This window comes from Mytilus trossulus, chromosome 7, assembly GCF_036588685.1.
Source record: "Mytilus trossulus isolate FHL-02 chromosome 7, PNRI_Mtr1.1.1.hap1, whole genome shotgun sequence".
Lineage (NCBI taxonomy): Eukaryota > Metazoa > Mollusca > Bivalvia > Mytilida > Mytilidae > Mytilus > Mytilus trossulus.
Window position 1 is genome coordinate 45,110,099 of NC_086379.1, and position 21,630 is coordinate 45,131,728.

At 32.6% G+C, this 21,630-nt stretch overlaps 1 protein-coding gene across 1 annotated transcript in view; it reads right to left on the reverse strand.

The window, feature by feature from the left end:
- Positions 1 to 3,849: 3,849 nt before the first annotated feature.
- Positions 3,850 to 21,630, reverse strand: part of LOC134727065 (thrombospondin-1-like) — a 39,086-nt gene continuing 21,305 nt past the window's right edge. Inside the window, exons 3-5 of the mRNA XM_063591451.1 lie at positions 20,702 to 20,863; positions 7,338 to 7,500; positions 3,850 to 4,126 (exon numbers count right to left, since the gene is read on the reverse strand). Of these exons, the coding sequence (XP_063447521.1) occupies positions 4,003 to 4,126; positions 7,338 to 7,500; positions 20,702 to 20,863 (449 nt within the window). The 3' untranslated portion in view covers positions 3,850 to 4,002. The remainder of the gene's footprint in view (positions 4,127 to 7,337; positions 7,501 to 20,701; positions 20,864 to 21,630) is intronic.

Genomic DNA, 21,630 nt, shown 5'->3' on the forward strand with positions numbered 1-21,630 from the left:
TTGGTTTGAAAATCATTATTTATTTTTGAAAACTTTCCCTGATTTTGGAAATGTTTAATTGTGCTTTCACTGTCCTTTAACATTTCTTTTAAATCATCATCTCCATCTAAATTTTTGTTTTCTAGTGATTTTAGTATTTTCCAGTATTCCTGAGGATTTTTATTCATCGAATCTGAAAGTTTATCAAAGATTTTCTTTTTATATTCTATTTTTTTTCTGTTTTATTAACTTTCTAAATGATTTGAGTAAACAAAAATATTTATGTTTCAGTGAACAGTTAAAGGGATTTTGTCTTAATTCTTTTCCGACTGCATTTATTGACTTTTTACATTCATATACTTCATTATCTGACCTTTTTTGTTTCTTTTTTTTTGTTTCTTTTATAGTTTGGTATACCTCTTAAATGTCTTAATGTACAAGATTTTTCTGTTAAGTTGCATAAAATTAAACCAAGCTCACTAGCTGCCAGATATATCCCATTTTGATTTTCACTATATTTCTTTGTTTCAAAGTTTATAATTTCATTTATAAAATTTTCAGAAGATATAGTTTGAATTAATATATTTTTGGAGTTATCGTTCCACTTATAAGATTTCATTGTTTTCCATTTGTCTTCTGGAAACAAATACTGTTTTTCACTTATATTACATTTAAGAAATATTTTAATTTTTGCATGATCTAAAAGGTAGTTGATTTCATTAGTTTTAAAGTATATTACTGAGTTCAGGAGACTCTTACTTACAATAGCATAATCTACTGTACTCAAGCCAAAATCTATGATAAGTTTATTTACAACCACTGGGTCAATGCCACTGCTGGTGGAACATTTCCATTCTCCGAGGGTATCACCAGTCCAATAGTCAGAACTTCTGTGTTGACACGAATAATCATTGATATGGTCATAATTATAAATTAACTGTATAAAAACAAAAATGTTTTTTTTTTATTTGATTAGTTACCTTAGCTATAACACCTCAAACGAATGGATAACAACTGTCATATTCCTGACTTGGTACAGGCATTTTTTTTATGTAGGAAATGGTTGATTAAGCTTAGTTTATAGCTTACATAACCCCTCGCTTGTATGACAGTCGCTCAAAATTTACAGTGTGGGAACAAAACAACCAGACATAATAGGTAAAAAATGCCAATAGATATGGGTACAGCAGTTAATATTGTGTTATAATTTTTAAATACAATAAAAACAAAAAATTACAAAAATGTAAAGTAGACAAAGCACATTAGAAAAACAACAACAACAATTTACCATATCCCATTCATCATCATCATCTTCCAATAATGGTCAGGCGTCGTAGACCACTGTATTATATTGACCAGTCTTACGTTTGAAGGAGCCACACAGGTTTAAATGTACAAATAAAAAGCTGGTATTTACAGTAAAAACTATCTACATCAAAAAGTCAGGTCATATGTAAAGTCAGCAATTGTAAATTCGGTATTTGCTGTCATCTTAACACTAACAAAAAGCAAATGAGAGCAATTGGACCTTTCTTTCTTTGAAACCGAGAAGTCAAAAAGTATAAACAGTAACACAATACTTAAATCTTTTTGTGTTTTCATTTTTATTGTACATGTACTAATTTCATATCATGGATGCAACATTGATACCCATATCCTTTGTTTATAAATTACTATTTATACAAAAGTGTAAACAATAAATTCAATTTTCTTATTTCAAAATAATCAGTAGAACTTTGAAATCATTTTGTCATTTAAATTCACTTGATTCTCCCTATACGTCTTCTACTTTATTATCTGCCCACTTTAATAATTGAATTAACAGCTCACATATAATACAAAAACTCAGGTCATCTAAATATCTTTCTTTGTTTGGAATAATCATTCATGTTTATATTCATAATTATTTTTTTTATGAAGGAAGTACATATACTTTAATGCCAATAGGGTATTGATTTATTCAATTTATACTTCACGTTGAGTCAGACTTTTCATCGTATACAATAAATACAGAACAAAACAAGACAACAGAAGCTCAACACCTTGACTAGAATTAAATTAGCTCCTTTGTTTTTTTTTTTGTTTTTTTTTTTTTATCAAATTTTGACAAAATATTTACTTTGACAATTTGTCTGAAAAACTATAAACACACACTTTTTAGGATAACAATTATTTGAGAAACCTAATTTTGATCACTGAGAAACTTATTATTCCCGTAACAATATAACGTTATTAAAACGTTCAAGTGGATAATAATGGAATCAATTCTCAATCAACTACAAATTATACTCATACTAAGGTCAAAAGCAAGTAACATATACACATTACAATTAGTAACAACATCATCATGACACTTACATAAAAATGAAATCAAAACAAATTGAGCACACAATACAACCCAAAAATATTAAAAAAAATATATATAAAAAATAAAATTGAGAATGGAAATGGAGAATGTGTCAAAGAGACAACAACCCTACCGAAGAGCAGACAAAAAAATTAACAACCGAAGGTCACCAATGACATCAAATCATGTACATTGTATTTATATTTTTTTTAAAGAAATTTAAATTTTGAATATTGTTGCAATTTGACATTCGTATTGATGATTCTAATTTATTTAGTTATCAATTAATAAAGAGGAGCGAAATATGTCATCGGAACATTCAAACTCATAGATCGACAATAAACTGAGAATGCCTTAACTAAAAAAGAAAAAGATAAACATAAAATTAATAGTACACAAGAAACAACACAGAGAACTGAAGACTAAGCTACACAAACCCGATCTGAGGTGCTCCGGAAGAGAAAGCAAATCTTTTCCCACATATGGCACCCTTCGTCAAGTTCGTGTTGCTCACTTAACGTTATTACAAACCCGGTAAATAGTCTAATTCGGTAGGTCACATGCGTGAAATGGGACCGGGATAGTTACGACATAAATTAAGGAATAAATTAAATTGGTGTAACTTTATAGTAAAGAAGGATACATATACAAATTAAAGGGCGTATTGCATTTGCGCCAATTTTTAAAAAATCAAATCTTTCATTTGCGCCACAAGGTTATACTTCATTTGCGCCATTTTACAGGTAATGCTCTGTCGCTAATAAGATTTGTTTCTTCAGTATTCCCCCTATATAATCGTAAGAGTTCATACTCATTTCAAAAACAAAATTAAGGGGCACTAAGGTAAGGAATTAATATATAGTTTGAGATGAAAAGATAGACATTGTCAAGACAGAGACAGATAAAGGAAATAAATCTGTAATTAAGGATGACCACACATATGGGTTATCATGTCTCCTGAAAAATTGAAATAAGTCGTTTAGGTGTACTAAAAAGTAAATTAGTTTTCTCATTCGAATTGTTTTACATTTGTCATTTCGGGGTCTTTCATATCTGTGATACAGCATGAACTTTGCTTATTATTGAAGGCCATACGATGACCTATAGTTGTTAAAGTATAAGTCATTTTGTCTCTTGTGGAGAGGTTGTTTCATTTTTGGCAATAATATCACATATCTTTTTTTATTGATTTCAATAGATTTAGTTGATTTTTTTGCTTACCTATAATTTCTTGTATTTACCTGTAAAATGGCGCAAATAAAATATGGTTTGTGGCGCAAAAGAAAGATTTTTTTGGCGCAAATGAAATGCCAATTGGCGCAAAAGCAAAGCACCGAAATTAAACACAGAATGGAAACTTTTGTCTGGACCATAAAACAACTTTGGTGAAAAAATTTCAAAATAGGTGCAATTGAGGTACCCTCACGTTAATCATGCTAATTACCTGGCCAGTATTTGAATAAGCAATTTACACAGAATCATTCATACAGAACATAACAGGGTAAAAGCTATTAAAAAAATTATTAGAAAACACGTCTGTTTTTCACCCCTTTTCTTAAAACAATAATAAGAATAAGTAATCTTTAATGGTGATATATCATGCAAGTATTTTAAAATGTACTATGCTTGAAAACAAAACTAATGTTTCTGTCTTCCTATTGAGAAACGTGGTAAAGTTAGAAGCAACATCCAAAGCATGCTTCATTCTCATCGTAACATTTGGCGTAGTATTGCCATCCGACTGCAACGGACTTTGGAACCTCAGTCAAAGGGTCTGTTCCAACAGACAGGAGTTCACATCTGTTAATATAATGGAAAAAAAATAGTTGTATTGATTCAATTATGCATAAAACATTCCTTTAAAGCTCTTTTCCTTGTTGTTTTAAAATGTTGATTTAATTTTTTTTATAAGCACATCATAGTTAAAATGTCCTAATTTATCTTAATTACATTAATAATGCTGTTTTTTTTGGTTAAATTTGGATGACATATCAACATAATCAACAGAATATAATAAGCCTTAACAATAAAATCAAAGCTCCATGATTTCAGGCATCCGATGCGCTTCTCCTGATTTACATGTTTCAGGAATGCTCAAAGCCGAAATTTTCAAAGCCAAAGATGTAAAAGAACTAAAACAATTAAATATTCATTTGTCTGCTTGACTTTATCATTTTTAGCCATGCCGTTGTCAGTTTATTTTCGATTTATGAGTTGTTCCTCTGTTTATCTTTCGCCCCTCTTATTTTGACAGCATTTTATCGTTTTCGCACTCTTACTTTAGTAAAAGTGAATAGAAATCTATGAAATTTTGACACAAGGTTTATGACCACAAAAGGAAGGTTGGGATTGATTTTGGGAGTTTTGGTTCTAACGGTTTAGGAATTAGGGGCCAAAAAAGGGCCCAATAAGCATTATTCTTGGTTTTTGCACAATAACTTTAGTTTAAGTAAATATTAATCTATGAAATTTAAACACAAGGTTTATGACCATAATAGGAAGGTTGGTATTGATTTGGGGAGTTGAGATCCCAACAGTTTAGAAACTTGGGGCCAAAAAGGGGTCCAAATAAGCATTTTTCTTGGTTTTCACATTATAACTTTAGTATAAGTGAATAGAAATCTATGAAATTTAAACACAAGGTTTATGACCATAAAAGGAAGGTTGGTATTGATTTTGGGAGTTTTGGTCTCAACAGTTTAGGATTTTGGGGCCCAAAGGGTCCAAAATTAAACTTTGTTTGATTTCATCAAAAATTGAATAATTGGGGTTCTTTGATATGCCGAATCTAACTGTGTATGTAGATTCTTAATTTTTGGTCCCGTTTTCAAATTGGTTTACATTAAGGTCCAAACGGTCCAAACTTAAACTTTGTTTGATTTTGACAAAAATTGAATCCTTGGGGTTCTTTGATATGCTGAATCTAAAAATGTACTTAGATTTTTAATTATTGGCCCAGTTTTCAAGTTGGTCAAAATCGGGGTCCAAAATTAAACTTTGTTTGATTTCATCAAAAATTGAATAAATGGGGTTCTTTGATATGCCAAATCTAACTGTGTATCTAGATTCTTAATTTTTGGTCCAGTTTTCAAATTGGTCTACATTAAGGTCCAAAGGGTCCAAAATTAAACTTTTTAACAAAAATTAAATTTTTGGGCTTCTTTGATATGCTTTATCTAAACTTGTATTTTGATTTTTGATTATGGGCCCAGTTTTCAAGTTGGTCCAAATCAGGATTCAAAATTATCATCTTCAGTATTGTGCAATAGCAAGAATTTTTCAATTGCACAGTATTGCACAATAGCAAGAAATATCTAATTGCACAATATTGTGCAATAGCAATTAATTTTCAATTGGAGTTATCTTTCTTTGTATAGAATAGTAGTTGAATCAACTTTAATCATTGTTTTATACAATATACAATGTATTTTCCTTTTTTACTACCAACTGATAAATTAAAAAAATCTTTAACATTCAGTGATAACAAGCACTTTTTATTACATTTTAATATTGTATGATGTATTTAAATGAACAGTTATTGTGGCAAACTTCATTAGAAATTTGAATTGAGATCAGTACATTATAACTTTAGTATAAGTGAATAGAAATTTATGAAATTTAAACACAAGGTTTATGACCATAAAAGGAAATTTGGTATTGATTTTGGGAGTTTTGGTCCCAACAGTTTAGGAATTTGGGGCCCAAAGGGTCCAAAATTAAACTTTCAATTGTTTGATTTCATAAAAAAATGAATAATTGGGGTTCTTTGATATGCCAAATCTAACTGTGTATGTATATTCTTAATTTTTGGTCCCGTTTTCAAATTGGTTTACATTAAGGTCCAAAGGGTCCAAACTTAAACTTTGTTTGATTTTGACAAAAATTGAATCCTTGGGGTTCTTTGATATGCTGAATCTGAAAATGTACTTAGATTTTTAATTATTGGCCCAGTTTTGTTCAAATCGGGGTCCAAAATTAAACTTTGTTTGATTTCATAAAAAATTTAATAAATGGGGTTCTTTGGTAAAATTAATTTTTAGAATTCTATAATATCCTGAATATAATCATGTATCTACATTTTGGATATTGAACCATAATAGTTTAATATCCAATTTAAAAATTTTAAATTCTAATTTTCATTCCTTAAACCAAATTCATAATGTGACATAAACCTATGTTGTGTCAACTATTTAATCACAATCCACATTTAAAGCTGTATCAAACTTAAAAGTTGTGTCCATACTTGTCCCATCTGTTCAGGGTTCTACATCTGCGGTCGTATAATGCTGTGCCCTGCGAAGCAACTGGTTTTTTTCGAGTGTCACTGATAAATTTTATGCAGAAGAAACGCAAGTACCAAATTGCAATTCTTCTATCTATGATGAGTTTATTTGCAATCAATGTGTCGATGCCACTTCTGGTGTTTGGGGGGGGGGGGGTATTTTCCCCGAGGGTACCACCATCCCAGTAGTCAGCACTTCTGTCTTGACATAAATAATCATTAATATGGTCATAATAGTAAATCAACTGTTTACAAAACTTTAAATTTATGATACACTATGGATTTTTTTACCTCCAGAATAGATTAACCTAGCGGTATTTGGCAAATTATTAAGGAATTTATGGTCCTCAATGCTCTTCAACTTCGTACTGTTTTAAATTTGTCCCTTTAAACGTTTTTTTTATTCGCGCGTCACTGATGAGTCTTTTGCTGACGAAACGCGAGTCTGTCGCAAATACCAAATGTTATGCTAGCTAGAAATATGTTATGATTCTCGTGAATTGGTTCAGATCTGACAAAGGAAATTTCACTGAAAATATGCATGGGACTCTGAGGTCAAACCGGAATTATCTACCTAATTTATAATCCCTTCATATCAAGTATAAACAATGTGTAAATGTTTTAAAATCCGTTCCTAAATTATCACAAATTTCATGCACCAGTTTGTATGGAGACCATGTGAAGATTAATAATCTTTGAAAGAATATACTTTAAAAGTCAGTATTTTACCTTTTATCTTGGTTCTGGTAATTGAAAACTGCACAACTGTTGATTTGTGAACACATCGTAGCACATTTCAGTACACTTGAAGAGACAACACCAAGACTAAGAAGTACAGCTCGTTTACCAGGTGCTTCACAACTGGTATAATATCCGGTGAAGTTGTCTTTGACTACAAAATGTTTAATCTATGAATTATAATTTAAGCTTAATTCTAAATTCTGATGAACATATAAAGTGAACAATCAGTATTTGATATAATTGGAGTTAAAAAGTCAAAAATGTTAAATTTTAATGAGTATCAGAATTAAAATTTATTGAAATCCTAGTGAGCAACTATTACTAAGACAGGTTCGCAACAAGAAAAATGCAATTGATGTGGTACTATATGTACCTACTTTTTTAATTCACAATATTGGAAAAAAGAAAGAAGATTTTCGATAGAACCTATATGTTTATAACTCATCACTGTCATTCTTATCACCAAATATAAAGTCATTTTGAATGCCTTTCATTTTTGAATAAATGTTTTGTTGGTGTCGATAAGAGTATTGTTTGTCATTTGCCATTAAAAAACTTATCAATTTAAAAATCACACATTCGATCAAGTATTAGGGTAAATAAAAACAACTGTTAGTATATCGCTGTTCGAAAGTCATGAATCGATTTAGAGAAAACCAATAAGGGTTACAAAGTAAAACAGAGGGAAACACATCAACTATCAAATGAAAACAATAGAAATACTAAAGTGCAACACAAAAACAAACGACAATGCAACACACAGAAACGAACTATAAGATAACAACTGCTATTTTCTTGACTTGGTAAAAGATATAAAAAGATAAAATAATGTGTTGGACCTATTTTTTTGGCTAGCTAAGCCTCGCGCTTTTATGTCAATGTAATATATATCAAAATAAGGACAACATTATAGACATGACTACAGTACAAATACATGTTAGGACATCAAGGACAGAGAACTACATAAACCATTGCGATATACAATACTAACTGTTCAGAGTCCAGTTACATTGAAAGGTTGAGCACAGATTTTTCTTGGTGAGATTTAACAGCACTTAAATGTATTTAACGTCTTTAAAAGACTGATTCAGTATTTGATAAACTTGGTGTATATAAAAGAAGATGTGGTATGATTGCCAAAGAGACAGCTATCCACAAAAGACCAAAACGACACAAACATTAACAACTATAGGCCACCGTAAGGCCTTCAACAATGAGCAAAACTCATACTGCATAGTCAGCTATAAAAGGCCCCGACAAGACAATGTAAAACCATTCAAACGAGAAAACTTACAGCCTAGTCTGAAATGGTTTCGACAAACGCTCGACCAATCTTAATCAGTCTCGACTCAGTGTAAACCAGTCTTGACCTTCAAATTTGATCTTGACTTGTCTGGATAAACCCATCTAACTTAACTACATATTGATTTTACAAAATTTAAGTTAAGTTGGATGTTTGGTTATTGTTGTGAAATTAAAGAATTTAATCAATATCTTAAAAAATTTGATTACAGTCAGATAGTCATCTTTATCTGTTTCTATAACTTTTTCGAATACACTTGGATTTTCAAAATTTCTATCTTAATTATCCTTTGATCTTACAGAATTCTATGTTGTTTGGCAGTTTGATTTATTGCTGTCAAATTTGAGGATTTAATTATAATAGGAAAAAGGCTAGCATTTTCAGTCGTACAGAATTGAGATTGTCAACTTTAAATTTGTTTATTACTTTTTCAAATTAATTTGGATTTCCAAAAAATTATACAGCTATCCAAGTTATATATTGACCTTATTGAATCCAAGGTCCCTACATGTATGTTATTCTTGTATAACATTTTCGAATCGACTTGGATTTCCATCAAGTTTAATAGCTATCTCAGTTAGATAGTGATCTTACCGAATCCAAGGTTGTTATGTACTGATAATTCAGTACTATTCGTTGGATACCAATATTCGTGGATTTCGTGGGTAAAGATGAACAACGAAACTAAATGTTCAACGGATAAAAAAAAAATTATAGGCTTGTATGCAGATTTTTGCAAAACCACGAAATTAAATATCCATGAACATGTTAAATTTCTGTAATGCGCGAAAATTGGTACCCACGAAAATAAATGAATCAACAGCAGTTTGGTGTATTGCTGTCAAATTTAAAGATTTGGTTAATCTAGGTAAAAAAAGGCAGAATTTGCAGTGCAGTTCGGACTAAATTCAGATAAAACACGTTTAATTTTCCTTTTTTTTTTTAAAACTGTTTCAAATCAACTTAATAGCTATCTTAGTTATATATGATCTTATTGAATTCCAGGTCGTCATGTAGTTTTAAGGAGTAAATAATTCTAGGCTAAACAAGCCAAAAATTGCAGTTCGGACTAAACTCAGATAGTACACTTTGATTTCTCGTATAACGTTTTCAAATCATCTTGGATTTTCATCTTGGAACTATACAGATATTTCAATTATATTTTGATTTCAAAAAATGTTAGGCTGTTTGTGCATTTGATGTCATGCTGTCAAATTTAGGGATTCCAATTTCAGGAAATTTAATAAGCTAGAATATTCAGTTCAATCTGAATTTAGATAGTCACCTTTGAAATTTGTATATTAATATTTTCAAATTAACTTGGATCTCAGTTGTATATTGATCACTCTGAATCCAAAGGTATTGTGTTGTTTGGTATATTGTTGTCAAATTTAAGGGTTCAGTAAATCAAGGTACAAAAAGTTAGAATTTTCAGTTTTCCCTTAATTCAGCTAGTCATCTTTTATTTTTTTTTAGAACTTTTTCAAAGCAATTTGGATTTTCATAAACAACTTGCAACTATCGCCATAACGTACTGTCAAAATCAATGATGTTTTCTATAGGTGAATGTCGTGTCAAAGTCATTGATGCTTTCTATCGGTGAATGTTGTCAGAGTGAATGATGTTTTCTATCGGTAAATGTCGTGTCAAAAAGTCAATGATTTTTTCTATCGGTGAATGTTGTCAAAGTCAATGATGTTTTTTATCGGTGAATGCCGTGTCAAAGTCAATGATGTTTTCTATCGGTGAATGTCGTGTTGAAGTCAATGATGTTTTCTATCGGTGAATGTCGTGGCAAGGTTAGTGATGTTTTCTATCGGTGAATGTCGTTTTCAAAGTCAATGATGTTTCCTATCGGTGAATGTCGTGGCAAGGTCAATGTTTTTTTTTATCGGTGAATGTTTTCAAAGTCAATGATGTTTTCTATCGGTGAATGTTGTCAAAGTCAATGATGTTTTCTATCGGTGAAATTTCGTTTTCAAAGTCAACGATGTTTTCTATTGGTGAAGGTCGTTTTCAAAGTCAATGATGTTTTCTATTTGTGAATGTTGTCAAAGTCAACGAAGTTTTCTTCGGTGAAGATTTTTATCGGTAAATATCGTGTCAAAGCTAATGATGTTTTCTACCGGTGAATGTTGTATCGAGGGCAATGAAGTTTTTTATCGGTGACTGTCGTTTTCAAAGTCAATGATGTTTTCTATCGGAAAATGTCGTTTTCAAAGTCAATGATGTTTTCTATCGGTGAATGTTGTCAAAGTCAATGAAGTTTTTTATCGGTGAATGGAGTGGCAAGGTCAATGATGTTTTCTATCGATGAATGTCGTGTGAAAGTCAATGATGTTTTCTATCGGTAGATGTGGTGTCAAAGTCAATGATGTTTTCTATCGGTTAATGTTGTCAAAGTCAATGAAGGTTTCCATCGGTGAATGTTGTCAAAGTCAAAGATGTTTTCTATCGGTGAATGTTGTCAAAGTCAATGATGTTCTCTATCGGTTATTGTCGTTTTCAAAGTCAATGATGTTTTCTATCGGTGAATGTCGTGTCAAAGTCAATGATGTTTTCTATCGGTGAATGTCGTGTCAGAGTCATTTAAGTTTTCTATCGGTGAATGTTGTCGTGTCAGAGTCATTTAAGTTTTCTATCGGTGAATGTTGTCAAAGTCAATGATTTTCAAAGTCAATGATGTTTTCTATCGGTAAATGTCGTGACAATTCAATGATGTTTTCTATCGGTGAATGTCGTGTCAAAGTTAATGATATTTTATATCGGTGAATGTTGTCAAAGTCAATGAAGTTTTCTATTGGTGAATGTCGTCAAAGTCAATGATTTTCAAAGTCAATGATGTTTTCTATCGGTGAATGTCGTGTGAAAGTCAGTGATGTTTTTTTATCAGAAAATGTCGTGTCAAAGTCAATGATTTTCAAAGCCAATGATGTTTTCTATCGGTGAATGGCGTGTAAAAGTCAATGATGTTTTCTATCGGTGAATGTCGAGTCAAAGTCAATGATGTTTTCTATCGGTGAATGTCGTGTAAAAGTCAATGATGTTTTCTATCGGTGAATGTCGAGTCAAAGTCAATGATGTTTTCTATCGATGAATGGCGTGTAAAAGTCAATGATGTTTTCTATCGGTGAATGTCGTGTGAAAGTCAGTGATGTTTTTTTATCAGAAAATGTCGTGTCAAAGTCAATGATTTTCAAAGCCAATGATGTTTTCTATCGGTGAATGTCGTGTAAAAGTCAATGATGTTTTCTATCGGTAAATGTCGTGACAATTCAATGATGTTTTCTATCGGTGAATGTCGTGTCAAAGTTAATGATATTTTATATCGGTGAATGTTGTCAAAGTCAATGAAGTTTTCTATTGGTGAATGTCGTCAAAGTCAATGATTTTCAAAGTCAATGATGTTTTCTATCGGTGAATGTCGTGTGAAAGTCAGTGATGTTTTTTTATCAGAAAATGTCGTGTCAAAGTCAATGATTTTCAAAGCCAATGATGTTTTCTATCGGTGAATGGCGTGTAAAAGTCAATGATGTTTTCTATCGGTGAATGTCGTGTAAAAGTCAATGATGTTTTCTATCGGTGAATGTCGTGTAAAAGTCAATGATGTTTTCTATCGGTGAATGTCGTGTAAAAGTCAATGATGTTTTCTATCGGTGAATGTCAAGTCAAAGTCAATGATGTTTTCTATCGGTGAATGGCGTGTAAAAGTCAATGATGTTTTCTATCGGTGAATGTCGAGTCAAAGTCAATGATGTTTTCTATCGGTGAATGGCGTGTAAAAGTCAATGATGTTTTCTATCGGTGAATGTCGTGTCAAAATCATTGATGCTTTCTATCGGTGAATGTCGTGGTAAAGTCAATGATGTTTTCTATCGGTGAATGGCGTGTAAAAGTCAATGATGTTTTCTATCGGTGAATGTCGAGTCAAAGTCAATGATGTTTTCTATCGGTGAATGGTGTGTAAAAGTCAATGATGTTTTCTATCGATGAATGTCGTGTCAAAATCATTGATGCTTTCTATCGGTGAATGTCGTGGTAAAGTCAATAATGTTTCTATCGGTGAATGTGGTGTCAAAGTCAATGATGTTTTCTATCGGCGAATGTCGTGATAAAGGCAATGATGTTTTCCATCGGTGAATGTCGTGTCAAAGTCAATGATGTTTTCTATCGGTGAATGTTGTCAAGGTCAATGATTTTCAAAGTCAATGATGTTCTCTATCGGTGAATGTCGTGTCAAAATCAATGATGTTTTCTATAGGTGAATGTTTTCAAAGTCAATGATGCTTTCTATCGGTGAATGTTGTCAAAGTCAATGATGTTTTCTATTGGTGAATGTCGTTTAAAAAGTCAATGATGTTTATTATCGGTGAATGTCGTGTCGAAGTCAATGATGTTTTCTATCGGTGAATATCGTTTTCAAAGTCAATGATGTTTTCTATCGGTGAATGTTGTCAAAGTCAATGATGTTTTCTATCGGTGAATGTTGTCCAAGTCAATGATGTGTTCTATCGGTGAATGTCGTCAAAGTCATTGATGATTTCTATCGGTGAATTTTGTCAAAGTCAATGATGTTTTCTACAGGTGAATGTCGTTTTGAAAGTCAATGATGTTTTCTATCGGTGAATGTCGTGGCAGGGTCAATGTTTACTATCGGTGAATGTTGTCAAAGTCAATAATGTTTCTATCGGTGAATGTTTTCAAAGTCAATGATGATTTCTATCGGTGAATGTCGTTTTCAAAGTCAATGATGTTTTCTATCGGTGAATGTCGTTTCCAAAGTCAATGATGTTTTCTATCTGTGAATGTTGCCAAAGGCAATGATGCTTTCTATCGGTGAATGTCGTGGTAAAGTCAATAATGTTTCTATCGGTGAATGTTGTGTCAAAGTCAATGATGTTTTCTATCGGCGAATGTCGTGATAAAGGCAATGATGTTTTCCATCGGTGAATGTCGTGTCAAAGTCAATGATGTTTTCTATCGGTGAATGTTGTCAAGGTCAATGATTTTCAAAGTCAATGATGTTCTCTATCGGTGAATGTCGTGTCAAAATCAATGATGTTTTCTATAGGTGAATGTCGTGTCAAAGTCATTGATGCTTTCTATCGGTGAATGTTGTCAGAGTGAAGGATGTTTTCTATCGGTGAATGTCGTGTCAAAAAGTCAATGATTTTTTTTATCGGTGAATGTTGTCAAAGTCAATGATGTTTTCTATCGGTGAATGCCGTGTCAAAGTCAATGATGTTTTCTATCGGTGAATGTCGTGTTGAAGTCAATGATGTTTTCTATCGGTGAATGTCGTGGCAAGATTAGTGATGTTTTCTATCGGTGAATGTCGTTTTCAAAGTCAATGATGTTTCCTATCGGTGAATGTCGTGGCAAGGTCAATGTTTTTTATCGGTGAATGCTGTCAAAGTCAATGATGTTTTCTATCGGTGAATGTTGTCAAAGTCAATGATGTTTTCTATCGGTGAAATTTCGTTTTCAAAGTCAACGATGTTTTCTATTGATGAAGGTCGTTTTCAAAGTCAATGATGTTTTCTATTTGTGAATGTTGTCAAAGACAATGATGTTTTCTATCGGTGAATGTTGTTTTCAAAGTCAATGATGTTTTCTATCGGTGAATGTCGTGTTAAAGTCAATGATGTTTTCCATCGGTGAATGTTGTCAAAGTCAATGATGTTTTTTATCGGTGAATGCCGTGTCAAAGTCAAAAATGTTTTCTATCGGTGAATGTCGTGTTGAAGTCAATGATGATTTCTATTGGTGAATGTCGTTTTTAAAGTCAATGATGTTTTCTATCGGTGAATGTCGTTTTCAAAGTCAATGATGTTTTCTATCGGTGAATGTTTTCAAAGTCAATGATGCTTTCTATCGGTGAATGTTGTCAAAGTCAATGATGTTTTCTATTGGTGAATGTCGTTTAAAAAGTCAATGATGTTTATTATCGGTGAATGTCGTGTCGAAGTCAATGATGTTTTCTATCGGTGAATATCGTTTTCAAAGTCAATGATGTTTTTCATCGGTGAATGCCGTGTCAAAGTCAATGATGTTTTCTATCGGTGAATGTCGTGTAAAAGTCAATGATGTTTTCTATCGGTGAATGTCAAGTCAAAGTCAATGATGTTTTCTATCGGTGAATGGCGTGTAAAAGTCAATGATGTTTTCTATCGGTGAATGTCGAGTCAAAGTCAATGATGTTTTCTATCGGTGAATGGCGTGTAAAAGTCAATGATGTTTTCTATCGGTGAATGTCGTGTCAAAATCATTGATGCTTTCTATCGGTGAATGTCGTGGTAAAGTCAATGATGTTTTCTATCGGTGAATGGCGTGTAAAAGTCAATGATGTTTTCTATCGGTGAATGTCGAGTCAAAGTCAATGATGTTTTCTATCGGTGAATGGCGTGTAAAAGTCAATGATGTTTTCTATCGATGAATGTCGTGTCAAAATCATTGATGCTTTCTATCGGTGAATGTCGTGGTAAAGTCAATAATGTTTCTATCGGTGAATGTGGTGTCAAAGTCAATGATGTTTTCTATCGGCGAATGTCGTGATAAAGGCAATGATGTTTTCCATCGGTGAATGTCGTGTCAAAGTCAATGATGTTTTCTATCGGTGAATGTTGTCAAGGTCAATGATTTTCAAAGTCAATGATGTTCTCTATCGGTGAATGTCGTGTCAAAATCAATGATGTTTTCTATAGGTGAATGTTTTCAAAGTCAATGATGCTTTCTATCGGTGAATGTTGTCAAAGTCAATGATGTTTTCTATTGGTGAATGTCGTTTAAAAAGTCAATGATGTTTATTATCGGTGAATGTCGTGTCGAAGTCAATGATGTTTTCTATCGGTGAATATCGTTTTCAAAGTCAATGATGTTTTCTATCGGTGAATGTTGTCAAAGTCAATGATGTTTTCTATCGGTGAATGTTGTCCAAGTCAATGATGTGTTCTATCGGTGAATGTCGTCAAAGTCATTGATGATTTCTATCGGTGAATTTTGTCAAAGTCAATGATGTTTTCTACAGGTGAATGTCGTTTTGAAAGTCAATGATGTTTTCTATCGGTGAATGTCGTGGCAGGGTCAATGTTTACTATCGGTGAATGTTGTCAAAGTCAATAATGTTTCTATCGGTGAATGTTTTCAAAGTCAATGATGATTTCTATCGGTGAATGTCGTTTTCAAAGTCAATGATGTTTTCTATCGGTGAATGTCGTTTCCAAAGTCAATGATGTTTTCTATCTGTGAATGTTGCCAAAGGCAATGATGCTTTCTATCGGTGAATGTCGTGGTAAAGTCAATAATGTTTCTATCGGTGAATGTTGTGTCAAAGTCAATGATGTTTTCTATCGGCGAATGTCGTGATAAAGGCAATGATGTTTTCCATCGGTGAATGTCGTGTCAAAGTCAATGATGTTTTCTATCGGTGAATGTTGTCAAGGTCAATGATTTTCAAAGTCAATGATGTTCTCTATCGGTGAATGTCGTGTCAAAATCAATGATGTTTTCTATAGGTGAATGTCGTGTCAAAGTCATTGATGCTTTCTATCGGTGAATGTTGTCAGAGTGAAGGATGTTTTCTATCGGTGAATGTCGTGTCAAAAAGTCAATGATTTTTTTTATCGGTGAATGTTGTCAAAGTCAATGATGTTTTCTATCGGTGAATGCCGTGTCAAAGTCAATGATGTTTTCTATCGGTGAATGTCGTGTTGAAGTCAATGATGTTTTCTATCGGTGAATGTCGTGGCAAGATTAGTGATGTTTTCTATCGGTGAATGTCGTTTTCAAAGTCAATGATGTTTCCTATCGGTGAATGTCGTGGCAAGGTCAATGTTTTTTATCGGTGAATGCTGTCAAAGTCAATGATGTTTTCTATCGGTGAATGTTGTCAAAGTCAATGATGTTTTCTATCGGTGAAATTTCGTTTTCAAAGTCAACGATGTTTTCTATTGATGAAGGTCGTTTTCAAAGTCAATGATGTTTTCTATTTGTGAATGTTGTCAAAGACAATGATGTTTTCTATCGGTGAATGTTGTTTTCAAAGTCAATGATGTTTTCTATCGGTGAATGTCGTGTTAAAGTCAATGATGTTTTCCATCGGTGAATGTTGTCAAAGTCAATGATGTTTTTTATCGGTGAATGCCGTGTCAAAGTCAAAAATGTTTTCTATCGGTGAATGTCGTGTTGAAGTCAATGATGATTTCTATTGGTGAATGTCGTTTTTAAAGTCAATGATGTTTTCTATCGGTGAATGTCGTTTTCAAAGTCAATGATGTTTTCTATCGGTGAATGTTTTCAAAGTCAATGATGCTTTCTATCGGTGAATGTTGTCAAAGTCAATGATGTTTTCTATTGGTGAATGTCGTTTAAAAAGTCAATGATGTTTATTATCGGTGAATGTCGTGTCGAAGTCAATGATGTTTTCTATCGGTGAATATCGTTTTCAAAGTCAATGATGTTTTCTATCGGTGAATGTTGTCAAAGTCAATGATGTTTTCTATCGGTGAATGTTGTCCAAGTCAATGATGTGTTCTATCGGTGAATGTCGTCAAAGTCATTGATGATTTCTATCGGTGAATTTTGTCAAAGTCAATGATGTTTTCTACAGGTGAATGTCGTTTTGAAAGTCAATGATGTTTTCTATCGGTGAATGTCGTGGCAGGGTCAATGTTTACTATCAGTGAATGTTGTCAAAGTCAATAATGTTTCTATCGGTGAATGTTTTCAAAGTCAATGATGATTTCTATCGGTGAATGTCGTTTTCAAAGTCAATGATGTTTTCTATCGGTGAATGTCGTTTCCAAAGTCAATGATGTTTTCTATCTGTGAATGTTGCCAAAGGCAATGATGTTTTCTATCGGTGAATATTGTTTTCAAAGTCAATGATGTTTTCTATCGGTGAATGTCGTGTCAAAGTCAATGATGTTTTCTACAGGTGAATGTCGTGTCAAAGTCATTGATGCTTTCTATCGGTGAATGTTGTCAAAGTCAATGATGTTTTCTATCGGTGAATGTCGTGTCAAAGTCAATGATTTTTTCTATCGGTGAATGTCGTGTCAAAGTCAATGATGTTTTTCATCGGTGAATGCCGTGTCAAAGTCAATGATGTTTTCTATCGGTGAATGTAGTGTTGAAGTCAATGATGTTTTCTATCGGTAAATGTCGTGGCAAGGTTAGTGATATTTTCAATCGGTGAATGTTGTCAAAGTCAATGATGTTTCCTATCGGTGAATGTCGTGGCAATGTCAATGTTTTCTATCGGTGAATGTTGTCAAAGTCAATGATGTTTTCTATCGGTGAATGGTGTCAAAGTAAATGATTTTCAAAGTCAATGATGTTCTCTATCGGTGAATGTCGTGACAAAGTCAATGATGTTTTCTATCGGTGAATGTCGTGTCAAAGTCAATGATGTTTTCTATCAGTGAATGTCGTGTCAAAGTCAATGATGTTTTCTATCGGGGATTGTTGTGTCAAAGTTAATGATGTTTTCTATCGGTGAATGTCGTGTCAAGGTCAATGATGTTTTCTATCGATGAATGTCATGTCAAGGTCAATGATGTCTTCTTTCGGTGAATGTTGTCAAAGTCAATGATTTTCAAAGTTAATGATGTTTTCTTTTGGTGAATGTCGTGTCAAAGTCAATGATGTTTTCTATCGGTGAATGTCGTGTCAAAGTTAATGATGTTTTCTATCTGTGAATCCGTTTCAAGGTCAATAATGTTTTTTATCGGTGAATGTCGTATCAAGGGCAATGCAGTTTTTTTCGTTGAATGTCTTGTCGAAGTCAATGATATGTTTTATTTGTGAATGTCGTATCAAAGGCAATTAAGTTTTTATATCGGTGACTGTCGTTTTCCAAGTCAATGATAATTTCTATCGGGGAATGTTGTCAAAGTCAATGATGTTTCCTATCGGTGAAATGTCGTTTTCAAAGTCAATGATGTTTTCTATCGGTGAATGTCGTTTTCAAAGTCAATGATGTTTTCTATCGGTGAATGTTGTTTTCAAAGTCAATGATGTTTTCTATCGGTGAATGTTGTCAAAGTCAATGATGTCTGCTATTGGTGAATGTCGATTTCAAAGTTAATGATGTTTTCTATCGATAAATGTCGTGTCAAAGTCAATGATGTTTTCTATCGGTGAATGTTGTTTTCAAAGTCAATTATGTTTTCTATCGGTGAATGTTGTCAAAGTCAATGATGTTTTCTATCGGTGAATGTTGTCAAAGTCATTGATGTTTTCTATCGGTGAATGTCGTTTTCAAAGTCAATGATGTTTTCTATCGGTGAATGTCGTTTTCAAAGTCAATGATGTTTTCTATCGGTGAATGTCGTGTCAAAGTCAATGATATTTTCTATCGGTGAAGGTCGTTTTCAAAGTCAATGATGTTTTCTATCGGTGAATGTCGTGTCAAAGTCAATGATGTTTTCTATCGGTGAATGTCGTGGTAAAGTCAATAATGTTTCTATCGGTGAATGTTGTGTCAAAGTCAATGATGTTTTCTATTCGTGAATGTCGTTTTCAAAGTCAATGGTGATTTCTAGCGGCGAATGTCGTGTCAAAGTTAATGATGTTATCTTTCGGTGAATGTTGTCAAAGTCAAGGTAAATGTCGTATCAAGGGCAATGAAGTTTTCTATCGATGAATGTCGTGTCAAAGTTTATAATATTTTCTATTGGTGAATGTCGTGTCAAAGTTAGTGATTTCTTGTATCGGTGTTTCTGTTCGGTTTTCTCCGCAAATTAATACTGACAGCCACGATAAAGTCAATAGTTCTTAAAGTGACGTTAAACACGAACAAGCAGTCAATCAATTCAAGTTCCAACACAAGTCATCTTTATTTGTATATTTGCACATCAGTCATTTCTATGACAGAGTTGTATAATGTCATTTAGAGCGTCTTTATCGCTTTGATTAACCAAAATCCTTTCTGAACGTGTGTTAAAAATAAACATAAGAACAGTATGCTGAATGCTAGAGTTCAGTTAGATATTTAGATCTGAATTCGAATACATTTTTGATGAAATAACTGATGAATACGTTAGCGTTTAATACACGATATGCATTGTGCATGTGGTTGTAAATAAACTCATCATAGATATAAGGATTAAATTTTTTATTTACGCCAGACGCGCGTGTCGTCTACAAAAGACCCACCAGTGACGCTCGAATAAAAAAAAAAAAAAAGGTCAAATGAAGTACTTTGTCGAAGAGCATTCAGGACCAAAATTCCTAAAAGTTTTGCCAAATGCAGCTAAGGTAATCTTCTCATGAGGTATAAAATCCTTAGTATTTCAAAATTTTAAAACCTATGTAAACAGTTAATTTATAAATATGACCATACCAATGATAATTCATGTCAGCACAGAAGTACTGACTACTGGGCTGGTGATACCTTCGGGGAATTTAAAACACCACCAGCAGTGGTATATATCCAGGGGTTGTAAATAAACTCACCAAAGATACCAGAATTAATTTTTGTGTTTACGTCAGACGCGTCTTTAGTCTAAAAAAAGACCCACCAGTGACGCTCGAATCCAAAAAAGGTCAAAAAGTCCAAATAAAGTACGAAGTTGAAGAGCATTCAGGACAAAAATTCCTAAACGTCTTGCCAAAAAAAGCTAAGGTTATCTATTCCTCAGGTAGAAAAGCTATAGATTTCAAGAATTCAAAAGTTTTGTAAACAGTTAATTTATAAATATGAATATATCAATGATAATTCATGTCAGCACAGACGTGCTGACTACTGGGCTGGTGATACCTTCGGAGAATTAAAACTCTACCAGCAGTGGCGTAGACCCAGTGGACTACTTTTTATCAGAAAAAGAGCATTGTTCAATACTTCAGAGAGCTATATATAAAACAAACATTGTATAAAACCAAAATGACAATTACAAACCGGGCAAAATCGTTTTTAGGAAGTTTTATGTATCAGAGTTTATACTTTTCTGAGAGAAAGTTTTATTTTGCCGGATTTGGCAAATATTCAAAAGTTTATGCTAAATTCACATTCATGTATCCGACAACAGTTTTTTTTTAAATTACTCACCGCAATCTTTTGTTAGGGTATCTCTTCCAAACTGACTACAATCTTCACCACCATTGCATGGTGTGGGGTTATGACATGTTCTGCGTCTATTTGTTCTTTGGTTACATTTATGTGAGCAATCATCCCATTCACTCCATGTTGTGTAACCGCCATCAATTTTATCTAATTCGGAAATAATAATTATTTGTAGAGAGCATTTCCCCATATCCTCTTTCATGTAAGATAACAATATATCTATAATATCTATATATAATTGATATACTTATCCTTATTCATGTAAGATAACAATATGTCTATAATAGCTATATATAAATGATATACTTAATAATATCCTCTTTCATGTAAGATAACAATATGTCTATAATATCTATATATAACTGATATACTTCTAGTTGTATTATAAACACGTTAGAATATACAAATAGGAAGATATGGTATGATTGCCAAAGAGACAACTTTCCGCAAGAGATAAAATTACACAGAAATTAACAACTATAGGTCACCGTACGTCCTTCAACATTGAGGAAAAAACCCATACCACATAGAAATCTTTCACACAAATGTTTATTTCCATACGTATATTTCATCCTTCTATAATACTAAAAACTCTAATGTTGTGTGGTTTGTGTTTCGTTCCCTATTAGAAAAGTGAAAAAAATATAATTATTTAATTTGAATAAGAATTAGTAATTAAGGGGGCTCCTGGGTATAAATGATTTTTTTTTCTAATATAGGATTTCGCTATATTTTTTCATAAATGAACTTTATCATATACTTAAAAGAAAAATGAAATAAAAAAATGGGGTCACCGTTCATTTAAGCTAAAATCTGCCTCTGGAAAAAGTATACATTTTTGTGAATGTCCTTTTTTTCTGTTGAACTACTAGGAGAAAAAAATCAAATATCGAAATAAAAAAATAACCTAATAT